Source organism: Acinonyx jubatus, chromosome D3, assembly GCF_027475565.1.
Source record: "Acinonyx jubatus isolate Ajub_Pintada_27869175 chromosome D3, VMU_Ajub_asm_v1.0, whole genome shotgun sequence".
NCBI lineage: Eukaryota > Metazoa > Chordata > Mammalia > Carnivora > Felidae > Acinonyx > Acinonyx jubatus.
Window position 1 is genome coordinate 604,910 of NC_069392.1, and position 16,386 is coordinate 621,295.

The window sequence follows — 16,386 nt, forward strand, 5'->3', positions numbered from 1 at the left end:
TACATCCCATAAAATACGTGTTCGGAGCTCTCACTGAATTTCCTGCCCGTAGCCTGCTGCTTGTGGGAGGCTGTCATCCAAGGTCGTCCTTTTTGTTTAAAGGATTTTTTTTATTTTTAGTTTGTTTTTGAGAGAGAGGGAAAGAACATGAGCAGGGTAGGGGCAGAGAGAGAGAGAGAGAGATCCCAAGCAGACTCCACGCTGTCCGTGCAGAGCCTGACACGGGGCTCAGACTAATGAACCGAGAGATCATGACCTGAGCCAAAATCAGGAGTCAGATACTTAACCGACTGAGCACCCCAGCATCCCCGCCAACACCCCCCCCCCCCCCCCCCCCCCCGCTCCACCCCACTAATTCTTTAAGAAGAGCCTGTCCTGGTCATCTTAGCCACCTTCTACCTTTTGTGTTTACTCCACATGGACTCTGGTCCCCCCTGCGCCATCCCCCAGCAGACTGTAGTTAGGAGTATCCTCTCTCTGTTTCACAGTGTTCTGCAAGGGGGCAGTGTGGTTATTGATGAAGAGGAAGCCTCTAAGAAGGTCACTGACCAGTTGGACAACATCGTGGACATGCGAGAGTATGATGTGCCCTATCACATCCGCCTCTCCATTGACCTGAAGATCCATGCGGTGAGTGGGCCGTCGCTTTCGGGCAGCCCCTGGCGGTCAGGAGGTGACACTGAAGAGAAATACCCCTCCTGGGACAGACGTAGACTCTTGATAAACACGCTGCACGTCCCGCAGGCTCACTGGTACAACGTCAGGTACCGAGGAAATGCCTTCCCTGTGGAAATCACCCGCCGAGATGACCTTGTTGAACGACCCGTAAGTACTGCTTGCGTTTCCTCCCTCCTGGCTTTTCCACTTGTTTCTAGAGAGATCTAATTCGATGCTGAAGAATGAATACAATTCAGAGATTTGTTTTCTTCTTTTTCCTCAAATACTTTCTTAAAAAAGTTGTAGAGAAATCTTTTTCCTTTTTCTTTTTTGTCGGTTTCTGACGACGTGTGATTTCACTTAGTGCTTGTATGTCACCATGTGATGTCCTTGTTTAAGCTGGGCTGGATCTGAACTTCAAAGGAGAGCTCTGACTTCCATTTTGGGTGGTTGGTAGCGACGTGATGGGGTGAAAAGCGGATTCGTATGTGGAAGGCTTTGGTTCAGGAACACATTTGTGATCTTGGGCAAGTCTGTACTCTGTTTTCTCATTTCCAAAGTGGAGATGTTGACTCTAGCACAGTCTCCCATGTGGGTTATCGTAAAGGTCAAAAGGAGGTCATGATTTTAAAGTACTTTGTGACTCAAGTGCTCTGTAATTCTAGGATTTTCCCATCGTGCTTTAGCCTCTCGTAGGTGTTTAAGATTTCATACCCTCTGTGAATCGTGGTGTTCTTGACATAGGTTAGTCAACCCAAAATGCCTCTCTCGCTTCTTTTGGAACCTCTCTCTGTGGCTGCTTAGCTCTTGTTTTAGCAGCTGGAGGTGGAGGTGGTGGGTGTCGGGAAGACCCTTGGCGTCTCTAGAGCTCAGCTTGGTTTACGTCCAACTTAATGAGATGTCCCTGCAGGACCCTGTGGTTTTGGCATTTGACATCGAGACAACCAAACTGCCCCTCAAGTTTCCAGATGCTGAGACTGACCAGATTATGATGATTTCCTATATGATTGATGGTCAGGTAAGTGGTGCCTTTTGGGGTGTACGCTTTCTGGGAGCAGCATGCACCCTGTGGCTGGTATTTTTTCAGTGAAAATAAGTGAGTTGAGTCCAGGAAAGTGAAGAAACAAGCCGTGCCCCTGCCTTCCAATCTGAGTCTGACACGTTTGGGGTCTAGGGGCTGCAGCTCCTGGTGGGCGAGGGGCCTCCCGTTGCTGCAGACTCTTGTTGCAGGAGCTTCTGGGCCAAGTGTGGGGAGGTGTGTTTGGCTTTTTGTGTCCTAACTCACACCGACTGCTCACACGCTTCCCAGGGCTACCTCATCACCAATAGGGAGATAGTGTCAGAGGACGTTGGAGATTTCGAGTTCACCCCCAAGCCAGAGTATGAGGGACCCTTCTGTGTCTTCAATGAACCCGACGAGGTAAAGAGGTGTCATGTGAGAAACTCCCTGGTGTTTGGGGTGAGACGGGAAGAAGAGCCCCCTGACTCTTGAGGCCTCAGTGCTCATTTAACCAGAATGGCAGCTTGCTGGTCTGGGTTCCTGGTGGTATGGTCCTTGTTCACACTGGGGGCACGGGGTGGGTGTGGAAATGAGATACAGCCTGCTTTTCTGAAATTTTGGGAGGGGTGATTGGAAGTAGCTGGAAGAAGAGAAACACAAATCCACTGACTGCTACGAATCATTGAATTCAGGTTCATCTAATCCAGAGGTGGTTTGAACACGTCCAAGAGGCCAAACCCACCATCATGGTCACCTACAATGGGGACTTTTTTGACTGGTGAGTCTGATGTCTAGTTTGTGAGTAACTGAAGTGTGTCGGGGAGGGGATGTTGTGTGGCACTGTGAATGTACTCACGCTAACGAGCTGTACACTTAGAAATGGTTAAGATGTAGAGGAGAGGTGGGTGGGGGGGTTCCTGGGTTTTCTTGGGAGTCTTGTGGGGCAGTCTTTCTGTATTTGAGGGAGCTGAAGAATACCTGCTGTGTGCTCATCTGTCTGCCCTCATCCCTAGGCCGTTTGTGGAGGCCAGAGCTGCGGTCCATGGGCTGAGCATGTACCAGGAGATAGGGTTCCAGAAGGACAGCCAGGGGGAGTATAAGGCATCCCAGTGCATCCACATGGACTGTCTCAGGTAGGCCCGGCGGCTCCTGGCACTGTCTTAGAGGGCTTTCTGTGTGCGGGTCCGAGGCTCCCTTCTTGCACACCCTTGTCCTGTCTGCGTCCCTTTGAGGGAGGATGGTGGCCTCTGTTGCAGCTCCATCACCTTCAAGGACAGCGGCTGTGGCTGGGTCTGGGGACGTGCTGTCTTCCCTTGTGTGTTCATTACTCCTTCCACCAGCAAACACATCAGTGTCAGGCCTCGGGCTGGGGAAGCCAGAACAGAAAGAGGCCGGGTTGAGTGAGGCCCCGGTGCTGTGAGAGCTCCCCACGGAGGTGAGGGTGCTGCAGCCAGGGGTGTCCAGGCTGGAGAGAAAGGAGCTCTTGTGGGCCTCCTGTACCCTGTGGGGAGGAAGATTTTATCTTGGGGGGCCTGGCATTATGGTGGGGGCCGGAGGGGGCAAATGGGAGTGAGGAGAGGGGTGGACTTGGGCATCCACAGACCTGGGCTGGGGGCAGGGGCACCTGGGGCACAGGGAATGTTGGTTCTCAGGGTTTGGGGTGGGCTCTGGAGCAGGAGGGTGGGTTCTAGGTAGAAGCAGGCCTGGGAACCCCACTTACAGGGGGCGTGGTGATCAAACGATTCCAGAAGAGAAGAAAAAGGATGGGGGGAGGGGGGGCTTCAGAGGAGGCGGCAATATTGGGAGACCCCAGGGGCACTTCTAGGGGTGAGGATGGCCAAGGGTCTGGAGGCTGAGGGAGGGGAGACTTGATGCAGTCAAGAGAGAGCTGTGGGCACCAGGGACACGACCACATCTGTCTCGGAGCTGCCTCACAGGGAGGATTTGCAGACAGGTGTGAGGGTGAGGGGCACAGGGTAGCCCCCGGTTTCTGTGCCGAAGGGACTGTGTAAGCAGAGAGGAGGTTGAGAAGAGGGCCTGAGCCGGGTGGGGGAGAGCAGAGCAGACTGGCAGTCCCATGGGACAAGCTGGGGGCTGAGGGCTGCCTCCTGCTCAGCGTTCTCTCTCTCCACAAGGGACAGAGGGAGGCCATGGGACTCGGGAGACTGGCATTTCCTTGTGTTTGTGGGCGTATCTGTGAGATTACCTGGATCTGGGATAGAGGCTTCGCGAGGCGCCTGTGCCATGTGGGGTCTCGGTGGCAATCCTTGGCGTACCTGTTGGGACGAGGCGTCTTTCTGTGTTGTGTCCAGCAGGGCTGCCTCTCGCAGTGCGTGGGCTGTGTCTCAGAGCCATCTCTGACCTTTGCACGTGTTCTTGTTCCTAGGTGGGTGAAGAGGGACAGTTACCTTCCTGTGGGCAGTCACAACCTCAAGGCGGCTGCCAAAGCCAAGTTGGGCTACGACCCCGTGGAGCTGGACCCTGAAGACATGTGCCGGATGGCCACCGAGCAGCCCCAGGCATGCGCCTCTCCTCACAGCCTTCACCTGTAGCTCCCACACGGTGCCTGCCCAGCTCCTTGTCGCTCTTACTGCCCTGTGTTCTCTCCTCAGACTCTGGCCACATACTCGGTGTCAGACGCGGTGGCCACGTACTACCTGTACATGAAGTACGTCCACCCCTTCATATTCGCCCTCTGCACCATCATCCCCATGGAGCCTGACGAGGTCAGTGCGTCTCCCGGCCCCGTGTGCCGGTGTCAGCCCGCCGGCCCTCGGAGCTCGTCCCCGGTGGCTGCCGTGGATGCAGCTGTGTGATTTTGGCATTTGGTTTGAAGTCTGGCTTTTCCCCCGCAGGTGCTGCGGAAGGGCTCCGGGACGCTGTGTGAGGCCTTGTTGATGGTGCAGGCCTTCCATGCCAACATCGTCTTCCCCAACAAGCAGGAGCAGGAGTTTAACAAGCTGACCAATGATGGCCACGTGCTGGATGCCGAGACCTATGTGGGTGGCCACGTGGAGGCCCTGGAGTCGGGCGTGTTCCGCAGTGACATCCCCTGCCGGTTCAGGATGGTGAGCCCTCCCCGCTCTCCCGAGGGCTGAGACCCAGAAGCCTCCAGGGCTGCAGTACAGCCCTCACCCCTTTCTTGCCCTGTGGGTCCCTCACCAGCCCTCCCTTGTCTGGTCTGTCCTTGACTGAGGTGCTACGGGACAAGCCCTTGGCTTCTCCAGGCCAGTCCCCGCAGTGTCCTGCCCGAGGTAGTTGGGTACGTGTGAGGGTGTTTTCCCTTCTCACTTGCGTCCTCTCTTGGTCATCTGTACTAGAATCCTGCCGCCTTTGACTTCCTGCTGCAGCGGGTGGAGAAGACCATGCGTCATGCCATCGAGGAAGAGGAGAAGGTGCCCATGGAGCAGGTCACCAACTTCCAAGAGGTAACGCTCCGGGGGCCAGGAGAGACCGTCTTCACACGCTCTGCTTGTAGACTGGCTGCTTTCAGTAGCATGCACCTACTGTGTGCTGGTACTTGGGCTCCGAGCCTGGTGATACAGAGTCTGTTCTGGTCTGCTTGGGGGGCACAGGACAGTGTTGTGGTTACAATGAATGACTGGGCTTTGGGAGATGGTAGAGATTCACAAGTTGGCCATGGGGTCTTGAGCTGGCTATTGCTTAGAACATCGTGGTGGGTGGACGCAGGACAAAGGCGAGGGATAGGCCTTATGCCCAGTTCATTTGGACTTTATTTTGTAGGCAGCGAGGAGCCACTGGTTTTAATTTTTGTTGTTCAGGAGACTTTAAAAGTGATGATAGTCAATTCCTACAGATGACAGAGTAGAATATAGTGACTGTAAAAACTGTCCAATAATGGTTAGAAAGCACCATTTACAAGTGCTACGTGCCTAGAGACCCCAGGTACCCCCCGCCTTGCTTGTCTTACTTGAACGTGGCACTTCTCAGGTGTGTCTGTCAGGCACTGCTCAACACTACAGCATATTGAGTTACTAGTGGTTTGGAGCTTTTACGAGTTTTAGGATTGATTTTAAGAAATGTGTCATAACATGGGCAGATGAGTGGGTCTGTCAGTTAAGCATGTGACTCTTGATTTTAGCTTGGGTCATGATCTTGACGTTGTGAGATGGAGACCCGCATCAGGCTCCACGCTCAGGGCAGAGATTCTCTCCTCGTCCTCCCCGTCTCTCCTCTCTGTCTGTCTCTCTCTAAGAAATGTCTCAGAACAGACTCACTAGGCAGAATTCGAATAAGAATGTGGTTACAGGGGCGCCTGCGTGGCTCAGTCAGTTAAGTATCCAACTCGTAATAGATTCTTGATATCAGTTCAGGTCACGATCTCATGGTCCTGAGATCAAGCCACACGCTGGGCTCTGTGCTGGGCGTGGAGCCTGCGTAAGATTCTCCCTCTCCCTCTGCCCCTCCCCTGCTTGTGCTCTCTGGTCTCTCACACGTGAGAAAGCTGTGTTTGTACACTGTAAAGTGCTGTGCAGCTGTTGTTAGCTCCAGCTACCATACACTTTAAGAACTAAGAACAACCTGGGGGCGCCTGGGTGGCTCAGTCGCTTAAGCATCCGACTTCGGCTCAGGTCATGATCTCACGGCTCTTGAGTTCAGGCCCCACATTGGGCTCTGTGCTGACAGCTCGGAGCCTGGAGCCTGCTTCGGATTCTGTGTCTCCCTCTCTCTCTGCCCCTCCCCTGCTCACACTCTGTCTCAAAAACAAATAATATTAAAAAAACTTAAAAAAAAAAAAAAAGGAACTAAGAACAATCTAGAAGAGTGGCTAGGCTAAAGAACAAATGTGAGTTAACACCTTAGAAGGAACACACTTTCAACTTGAAGAAACAGTGAAATGAGTGAGAACAAAGATATGCTGATTGGAGGAACTCTAGACACCCTGGTGAATCCAGCACTAAGCTCCTAGAGGACGGAGTATGGCTCCTTCGCGGTTTCTAAAGTGTGTTCTAGAGGGCACTGGACTCATCTCTTTGTTCCCGAGGGACCATCTCATCCCGAGGATGCTGATGGGAGGTGCCAGCCGGGGATCTCGGCAGCGCAGGTGTGTTCCGTGGGAACTGTGTCTCCCTCCCCTCTTACCTGGACTGTCTCCGTGGGCCTCCTCATTGGCATTTCAGGACCTGCCTCAGGGTGGAGAAGGATGGAGTGATTATTCAAATGATTGATTTCCTTAAAATTCAACTAGGAACAAATATTAATACTTCTGGTATTTTCTGTTGTATATGGTAAACATTCTTCCTTTTAGTCATTGTTGCTGTATAATTTTTGGTGTGTTTTTTTATTTTGACTACTTTGGAGGGTTTTAAGGAATGTTGTGTTATTGTGTTTTGTTTTTTGAGAGAGAGCTTGCAGGGGTAGGGGTGCAGAGAGAGAGAGAATCCCAAGCAGGCTCCACACACAGCGCAGAGCCTGACGCGGGGCTTGATCTCCCGACCGTGAGATCATGACCTGAGCTGAAATGAAGAGTCGAATGATGCTTAACTGAGCCACCCAGGCGCCCCTTAAGGAGTTTAATACTAAAGGCAATTTTTCATTCAAATGATTTTTCTAATATGACTTCCAAATTTAACGTATTTCATTAAAAAAAAAAAAAGATGGCTACTCTCCTGGTTAGTCTTCGTATTTATTCAGATGTTTTTTAGTTTTCTCTATTCTTTTTTAAGCATTTTTTTTTAATGTTCATTATCTTTGAGAGGAGAGAGAGCAGGGGAGGCGCAGAGAGAGGGGTAGATACAGAATCCAAAGCAGACTCCAGGCTCTGAGCTGTCAGTACAGAGCCCGACGTGGGGCTTGAACCCACAAACCGTGAGATCATGACCTGAGCTGAAGTCGGACGCTTAACCAAGTGAGCCACCCAGGCACCCCTGGTTTTCTCTATTCTTAAATGTCTATAACAGACGTTGGCAAACTATAGCCCATGAGGCCTGTGTAACCAGCAAGCTAAGAATAGCTTTTACATTTTAAAGATGTTATAAAAAAAAGATTGTGACAGATTGTGTGGCCACAAAACCTAAATTAAGATATTTATTATCTGGTCCCATCCAGAGGTTTCCTGAGTCATTAGATTAACTTCTAAATATACTAATTCTCCAGTTCTGATGTGTATGTTTTGTGCAGAATGAACTTACCAGATAAGTACATATTAATGTTATGACGTAATCAGGTATTAGTTTTGGGAGAGTGAACATATGACTATTAGAAGACAGTTAGTTTTAGGGGCACCAGGGTGGCTCAGTTGGTTAAGCATCCGACCGGCTCAGGTCTGATCATCGTTTGTGAGTTGTAGCCCCACATCGGGCTCTGTGCTGACAGCTCGGAGCCTGGAGCCTGCTTCTGCTTCTGTGTCTCCCTCTCTCTCTGCCCCTCACCCACTCGTGTTCTGTCTCCCTCTCTTTCTGATCCTCCTCCACTCGCACTCTGTGTCTCTCTCTCAAAAATAAACATTAAAAAAAAAAAAAAAAGAAGTGGACTCTTTCTCTCCCTGTTTTATTTAGGGCTTGGTCTTTAGTATTTTTAATTGTGCTAGTTTCCCCACGTTTACTCTGGGAGGCTTATTCTCTCGGGTTCTCAGCCTCCTCCCCCTGTGTCTGCTGTTGGTCATGGGGGTGTTTCTTCCCACGCTCTGTGATTTTGGGATGTGAATTTGTATTCAGCAGGGAGTCTCCTGCAGCCCTTCAGGGGCCATCAGTTACTTTGATGGTTGTTTGTGGCCGGGGTCCCTTGTCACCTGGTTCCTGGGCCGGAGGGTTCCCAGATCCAGTGGAGTATAACGTAAACCCCACACTTATTAGAGGGACTAGCCTGCGGTGCCAGATGTGCAGCCCAGAGGAGATGTGATTTTGGTGAGCAGACTTGTAGTTTATTCTTTCACAGAGGTGGCCTTTGTTGGTCCTGCCTTTTTGGGGGGGTTCTGTATCGTCCCTCTGTCGTGTGCAGGCTTCCTGTCCCTGAGGAGGCACGAGAACCGTGTGGGAGTGCACACACCCTGGGCCAAGGCAGCCGACCTCGGAAAGGCCTGCTCGTGAGGCCGGGAGCTCGGGTCTCAGGAGGGAGGTTTCTCTCCTTTCTCGGACAGGAGTCCCTCCTGAACCTCGCTCACTCGTGCAGACACTGGTTCACACGGAGCATTGCCCTCCTGGGAGTGTGGTTTGGGTGTGTGTGGGCCAAGGTGCCCAGGTGCCCAGTGCTCAGTGAACACTCTGGGCACTGGGTCCATGAGCAAGATGGCATCAGGCACATGTCCCGGTTTGATGCCGGGAGAATTAAGCTCATCCCAGCTTGAGCCTGACCTCCTCCTGACCTTGCCCCAATGCCTTTCCCCTTTGCTGATTGAGTTCTGTGTCCTTGCACTGTGAGTCACTGCACCTGGGAGTGGTCCTAGAGACCCCGACCCAGAGCCTGGCCTCTGCCAGGCCACTGCTGATGTAGCTCTCTGCTCTGGCTTTGAGTCTACTCTTCGCTCTTGCCCTCTGGGGTAACTTAGAAACTCAGTTCTGCATTTACAGGGATAGTCCTCATATTTCATGCAGGATATCTAGGTGTTAGGTACCAGGAGGGTTTTTTTAGATAACAGTTTAACCTCTGGCTGGAAACAAATCTGATTCATCGGTTTGTAAAGTAATGCTGGGGACCATCTAGCACGGAGGTTCAGAGTGTGGCGTTTGGGCTAAGGGCGCCTGTGCTTGAGCCCCTGCTAAGCTCTTGAGCCTCTCATGTGTCAGGTGAGGGGCTGCTGAGGCAGGGATATCACATGTCCACACTGTGCATGCACACAGGGCACCCAGGAAGGATGCTGTTGATACTCGAGCTGGGTCTTACACCTTGCTGATGGGTGGGCCCTGCCATCTGAGGCCACAGTCTTTCAGTTTTCTCCCAGTCCCAAAAGGTCCTCTGGAGTGGAGGCTGCTGCTTCCTGAGATGCTGTGCTCCTTAGGGTTCTTTCCTTGTGAGGTTCCTGTACCTCCTGGACCTAGCATTGGTGGCCAGCGTCTGCTGTCCTTCTGGGACCCACGTGCTTGCTTTGTTACTGTCTATACAGTCTTTCTCCTTTCTCCATAGGTGTGTGATCAGATTAAGACCAAGCTCACCTCCCTGAAAGATGTCCCAAACAGAATCGAGTGTCCCCTTATCTACCACCTGGATGTGGGGGCCATGTACCCCAACATCATCCTGACGAACCGCCTGCAGGTGAGACGGATTCCCCTGTCAGAATCAAGCTCTTTTCTGCCCAAATACTAACTGCTGCCCTCCCCCCACCCTCCCCACCCCCAGCCCTCTGCCGTGGTGGACGAGGCCACCTGTGCTGCCTGTGACTTCAACAAGCCTGGAGCAGACTGCCAGAGGAAGATGGCCTGGCAGTGGAGGGGCGAGTTCAGTGAGTGCAACCCAGGGGCAGGGGCCGGGTGGCTCAGCAGGCAGCGGGTGCATAGGTCTCTGTCACAGACTCTCCTCTGTCGCCCTCCTAGTGCCAGCCAGTCGCAGCGAGTACCATCGGATCCAGCACCAGCTGGAGTCAGAGAAGTTCCCTCCCTTGACTGCAGAGGGCCCAGCCCGGGCCTTTCACGAGCTGTCCCGCGAGGAGCAGGCTAAATATGAGAAGCGGAGGCTGTCAGGTGAGCGGTTTCCAAACACTGTGGTTCCTCTGACTTGGGCCTTTCTGGTATGTCACAGCTTGATGTCATCTAAACTAGGTGTTGCACTAGATGAGAGATGAGATCACTGTGAACTATCTCTTCCTAGCTTCCCTTTCCTTATTTCTCCCTCAGTGAATGTTCGGATGATGAATTCTGTTTCCCGGGCTCTTGCCGAATTTGGCCCGTTCACACTGGGCTGTCCTTTGATAGGATAAACGAGCACCGTCTCTCTGAGTTTCGTGCTCCTCCGTACTGACCTGGGAAGCTTCATTTGTTGGTGTCGGCCTTATCCTGACTTCCTTTGGCTACGTACAGGTGGCCCGGCTATCTCCTGTTTGGGGTCTCACATGCTTCCCTGCTCTCGATTGTGCCGCAGATTACTGCCGGAAGGCCTACAAGAAGATCCACGTGACCAGGGTGGAGGAGCGCCTCACCACCATCTGCCAGCGGGAGAACTCCTTCTATGTGGACACGGTGCGCGCCTTCCGGGACAGGCGCTATGAGTTCAAGGGTCTCCACAAGGCGAGTCTGACCTTTGTGAAGTCAGAACAGTCTAGTTTCTGAGATGAGAGTCCTTGCTTGGTGCTGTCTGGACAGTCATGACTTCCCCAGTTAGGATGTGTGGCTCTCAGCCTCACGCGTTTGGAAAGTAATTGAATGCACAGTTTTGAGTTTGTTTGTTTCTTGTTTTTAAGTAGGCTTCATGCCCAGTGTGGAGCCCAGCGAGGGGCCTGAACTCATGACCTGGAGACCAAGAGCTAGGATGAGCTCAAGAGTCAGACACATAACCAACTGAGCCACCCAAGCGCCCCTCGGTTATTTTTAGTTTTGAGGATTTAAGGGCCTGAGGCCTTGAAACTATTTTGAATGATTGCTTTTGAAATATTTATTTAGAGCAGGGATCAGCTGACTATGGGTGGGCAGACTTTTTATAAATAAAATTTGATAGGAACGGAGCCGTGTCCGCTGCAGCAGGGAGGTGAGCAGCGGAGCAGAAGCGGAGGCTGCATGAGCACAGTATTGGCCATATGGCCGTAGTTTGCCAGCCTCCGATGGGGACAGATTCGGGTGATTTACTGGCCTGGCTCATCCAGGAGGATCAGGGAAGACACATACCACCTCAGTTGTCATGACAAATTGTAGCTTTATACTTAAGCAAATGGGGTTCTTTTCCCTGAAAGACCTTCCTTCATTTTTGGACTCAGTAAGGTCCCTGCTCTGATAGACTTTATCACTGTAAAAGATACGCGACATAAAACCTAACGTTTTTAAGTGCACGGTTCTGTGGCGTTGGGTACGTTCACACTGTATGCAGCCACCACCCCCAGCCCTTGCCAGAACTCTTCATCTCGCAGAACTAAAAGTCGGCACCATTTAACCACAAGCCCCCCATCCCACTTTCGGTCTCTGAGTCCAGCTCCTCTAGGCCCTCACGGAAGTGGACTCACACGATGTTTGTCTCTTATGACGGCTCCTTTCCCTTCGCGTCGTGTCCTCCGGGTTTGTCCGTGTAGTCGCGGGTGTCAGAATCTCCTGTGGGGGGCTGAATGGTTCTCCGTTGTGTGTATGCACCACATTGTGTGCATCCGCCCCCTGTCCACAGACACTGGGTTGCTTCCGCGGTTTGGCCACTGTGAAGAATGCCGCTGTGAACGTGGGTGTGCAAATCTCTTGAAGTCCCTGATGTCATTCTTTTGAGTGTGCACCCAGACGGGATTGCTGGGTCATGTGCTAATTCCGTTTTTAACCTTTTGAGGAACTGCCATACCATTTCATGTTAATTAACTATTAAGTTACTTATTCTCTCTCTCTCTCTCTTCAGACAAGCACTAAAAGTGTCTGTCTTGTTCTTCAGAGTCTACACAATACCAGGCACATAGTAGGCATTCAACAAATATCTGAATTGTTTTTTTCTTTATATTACGTTATTACTTTTTTTTAGAAAGAGAGCGCACGCAGGAGAGGGGCAGAGAGAGAGAATCTTAAGCAGCCTCCATACTCAGTGAGGAGCCCAACACAGGCTCTGTCCCACAGCCCTGGCATCATGACCTGAGCTGAAATCAAGAGTTGGACACTTGCGGCGCCTGGGTGGCCCAGCCAGTTAAGCGTCCGACTTCGGCTCAGGTCAGGGTCTCATGGTTTGTGGGTTTGAGCCCCGTGTCGGGCTCTGTGCTGACAGCTCAGAGCCTGGAGCCTCCATCAGATTCTGTGTCTCCCTCTCGCTCTGCCCCTCCCCAACTTGTGTGCTTGTGCACGCGCTGTTGCTCTGTTTCTCAAAAATAAACATTAAAAAAAAAAGAAAGAAAGAAACCATGTGCTGGAGTCTCTAGGGGGTCGGTCACGATGTCTGCCCTGTTCATCTGGCTGTGCCCCTAGAGAGAACGGGATAAGGAAACGTGGCAGAGCATCAACGGTTGTTTTTCCGGATGTGTCTATAGTCTTCACTTGTATTGGATTTTGAAGGTTTCTATAGATTTGACATTTTCACAATATGAGAATGCCGGGCCGTGGACTGTAGACTGAGCTGGAGGAGCCGAGTTGGTGATCGGTGCGCGTGTGGTTCCAGGTGTGGAAGAAGAAGCTGTCTGCGGCCGTGGAGGTGGGCGACGCCGCCGAAGTGAAGCGCTGCAAGAACATGGAGGTCCTGTACGACTCCCTGCAGCTGGCACACAAGTGCATCCTGAACTCCTTCTACGGCTACGTCATGCGCAAAGGGTGGGCTCCCGGCCAAGGGCCTCACTATGTGGAGCGCGGGGGGAGAGCCGGGGCGGGCGCAGGGGTGGGGGCGTCCGGCTGCGCTGACCCAGAGTGTCTGGACTGCCAGGGATCGGTACCACAGACGTGTTGTCGGAATGTCTTGGGCTGGAGACGGTGATTTGGCAGTTTCCAGTGTATTTATGTGACTTGGTGAATGGCAGAACTTGGGGGCTGTAGAGGGTGTAGGCCGTCCTGAAAAAGCATCACGTGAGCCATGGGGGGTGTAAAGCTATCTGAAAAGTCAGGATGGCCAGGAGTGGGGGGGGGTCTGAAAGCCAAGATGGATGCTCTTTCTGATGGAGATGTACAGCCAGGTGGGTGAGGGCCTTGGGGATAGCAGGCTGTAGAGGCCTGGCCGCCGTGGGCAGGGTCGTGAGGAGCAGCAGCATGGAGGCTCTGGAGGAGAGCGATGGGGTGCTGGGGTTTGTTGGGTTTGGATGAGGGGGAGGAAAGTGGGGCCGGCCTCTGGGCGCCCGACCTTGCGGGTGAGACCTGGTTTGGGGGCAACGAGGCGGGTGTCTGGTGGGGAGTTGAGGGTGTTTGTGGGCCTGTGCTTTCCCTGAGAAGTCGGAGGATGAGCGTCGGGTCTGGGAGATGGAGAAGGCACGAGGTGGAGCTGGGGACAGAGGGAGAGGGCTCGTGGGAGGGGGGGCGGGGCACGGGACCATCTGGGCGGGTACCGAGAGAGCATGCCGCCTCCAGCCCCACACCCTGAAGCAGGGCGGAGGAGTGTCCTCAGCACGCCCCGTGCTGCCACGGTTCCTGCCCCACTTCAGACGTCCCCTCTGTGGTGTCCTCCTGACCTCTGAGGACCCTTTGTGGGGAGCCCTACCCACCCCACCCCCAGGCTGTGACTGTCTTCCTCAGGGCTCGCTGGTACTCCATGGAGATGGCAGGCATTGTCTGCTTCACGGGAGCCAACATCATCACCCAGGCGCGGGAACTGATCGAGCAGATCGGGTGAGCGCTGTGCTCTGGTCAGCTGCCGGGAGTGGACAGCCTGGGGGGGAAGGCTGGGGGGCACAGACGGGGAGTGAGCATGTGGGCATTGTGTTTTTGGGTCCACGGCCTGGAAGGGCCTTCACACTGGGTACTTCCTGCATGGAGGCCATGGTCCAGCATCCACGTGGCCTCGTTTCTCTCTTTCTAAAGGAGGCCCTTAGAGCTGGACACAGACGGAATATGGTGCGTCCTGCCCAACAGCTTCCCTGAAAACTTTGTCATCAAGACGACCAGTGTAAAAAAACCCAAGGTGACCATCTCCTACCCTGGGGCCATGTTAAACATCATGGTCAAGGTGAGCCTGGGTCTCCGGGGAGGGCCTGCTATCTCTGGGCCTGGGTTCTTAACGTCTCTACTCTGATGGGGATTTGCGGGGGGGGGGGGGGACTGCATCGGCTGTCACACTGGCGCATTCCCCTTCCTAACGTCGCGTCACCCTGCTTGACGCCATTCAGATTCTTCTGTAGCCTGAGGATCTATACAGAAAATGCTGTGCTCACACTCAAGTGAGTCTGTGTTCCCTGTAGGAAAGCAGCAGACTATTTCGCTTTTAAGTTTGTATTTTGAAGTAACTTCAGATCTACAGAAAAGTTTTAAAAGTAAAACGCAATTTGTATATATGCTTCAGCCTCTTTCCTCTAACGTTAGTTCACATATATAAACCGTGGCACGCTTATCAGAACTAAGAAGTTCACGTTGGCGCAGCCCCATAACCAAGCCACAGTCTTTGTTTGGATTTCCCGGTTTCTCCAGGGCTCCTGTCTTCTTAGTCCCCCCAGGCTGGCAGCTCCCTGTCTTCAGTAAACCCTGCTCAGGTGTCTTGTTGGCTGCCCCTCATTTGGGCTTGTTGTTTCTAATCATGTTTGTTGTATCTTATCAAATGAGATTATTTGCATTTTTTAAGGCACGCTAGTGATATGACCCGTGTTTCATTCTTTGGCTGCATGGTGTCAGGGTCTGCGCTTCTGGTCACCGGGCACAGCTGCGGTCTCCCCGCCCTGTACTGCTGCTGGAGCGAGGCATTGAGCCTACGCCGGCGGGCAGGGGTGTCGGAGAGTCTGGCCATGTGTTAAGGCCACCAGAGCCTTGAAGAACCCTAGAGGAGATACTTGAGACTGCAGATGTCCTGTGTCTCCCTAATTTTCACTGGTTTGAGTGACGGTGGTTCTGCAGTGACTTTCCCCAGCGGTGGCTCCCTCTTTCCCACGGTCCTGGTACATTTATTGGAATCCCTCTGTAAGGAAGCGCATCACCCCTCTTTCCACTCAGCAGTCCTCTTCGTCGTCGATATTGGTTAGACCGGGTTACAACCCAGGCCTGCCCTGGTGTTTTGTGCCTCAGCTCATTCCTCCTGGGCTGCTAGGGCCTCCTTCACATTTGCCTATGTATTCCCGACACATGTCCCTGGTCTGTGGTTCGGGTTTGGGGCATTTTTAGTTTATTTCTTTAGCACTTTCTTACTTCTTGGTCCTGAAGGCACTCTAGCCTCATCTTGGTTATCCTAGTCCTCACCCTGGAATCCGCCATTTCTCTGAGGAACCAGGTTCCTTTTATTGGAGAGGGTATTGGAAACCAAGGTCAAGTGCAGATGCTCATTGCTGCTGGCTGTAACTGCTTCTAGCTGTTCTCAGACTGAGCTAGGAGATATGTATATGCCTGATCGCCCTGTCCACGCATGCATCTAGGTTTATTTCTCTGTGTGTGCACTTTAATTTTTTTTCTATTGTTTATTTTTGAGAGACAGAGACAGCATGAGCAGGAGAGGGCAGAGAGAGAGAGAGGGAGACCCAGAATTGGGAGCAGGCTCCAGGCTCCGAGCTGTCAGCACAGAGCCAGATGCGGGGCTCTAACCCACAAGCCGTGAAATCATGACCTGAGCCGAAGTCGGACACTCAACTGACTGAGCCACCCAGGCGCCCCTGTGTGTGCACTTGAAAGTACGAAATGCAAGGGGAGCTTGGATGGCTCAGTCAGTTGAGTGGCCGACTCTTGGTTTCGACTCAAGTCATGGTCCCGGGGTTGTGGGATCACACTCCACATTGGGCTATGCACTGGGCATGGAGCCTACTTAGGATTCTCTCTCCCTCTCCCTCTCCACCCCTTTTCTCCACTCACACTCTCTGTCACACGCACGTGCGCGCGCGCGCTCTCTCTCTCAAAACATTTAAAAAACATACGTATGTACGTAAAGGACACGAGTCCACATCTATATGTCCAGCCCCAATCTAGTCCCCTTTCCGTTAGTCACTTCTTTCTCTTGCAGTGAGAAGCCTGTCCCTCATTTTCTCAATATGTTTATTTGTTCACTAGTGT

At 52.6% G+C, this 16,386-nt stretch overlaps 1 protein-coding gene across 2 annotated transcripts in view; it reads left to right on the forward strand.

The window, feature by feature from the left end:
• POLE (DNA polymerase epsilon, catalytic subunit) overlaps positions 1-16,386 on the forward strand; it is a 44,264-nt gene that overhangs the window by 5,718 nt on the left and 22,160 nt on the right. For both annotated transcript variants that reach the window (XM_027052121.2, XM_053205560.1), the window contains exons 7-23: positions 489-630; positions 745-825; positions 1,568-1,675; positions 1,967-2,077; positions 2,350-2,435; positions 2,671-2,790; positions 4,044-4,176; positions 4,270-4,383; positions 4,513-4,725; positions 4,978-5,085; positions 9,740-9,868; positions 9,953-10,055; positions 10,147-10,293; positions 10,691-10,836; positions 12,881-13,029; positions 13,939-14,031; positions 14,224-14,368. In XM_027052121.2, the coding sequence (XP_026907922.2) occupies positions 489-630; positions 745-825; positions 1,568-1,675; positions 1,967-2,077; positions 2,350-2,435; positions 2,671-2,790; positions 4,044-4,176; positions 4,270-4,383; positions 4,513-4,725; positions 4,978-5,085; positions 9,740-9,868; positions 9,953-10,055; positions 10,147-10,293; positions 10,691-10,836; positions 12,881-13,029; positions 13,939-14,031; positions 14,224-14,368 (2,128 nt within the window). The remainder of the gene's footprint in view (positions 1-488; positions 631-744; positions 826-1,567; positions 1,676-1,966; positions 2,078-2,349; positions 2,436-2,670; positions 2,791-4,043; positions 4,177-4,269; positions 4,384-4,512; positions 4,726-4,977; positions 5,086-9,739; positions 9,869-9,952; positions 10,056-10,146; positions 10,294-10,690; positions 10,837-12,880; positions 13,030-13,938; positions 14,032-14,223; positions 14,369-16,386) is intronic.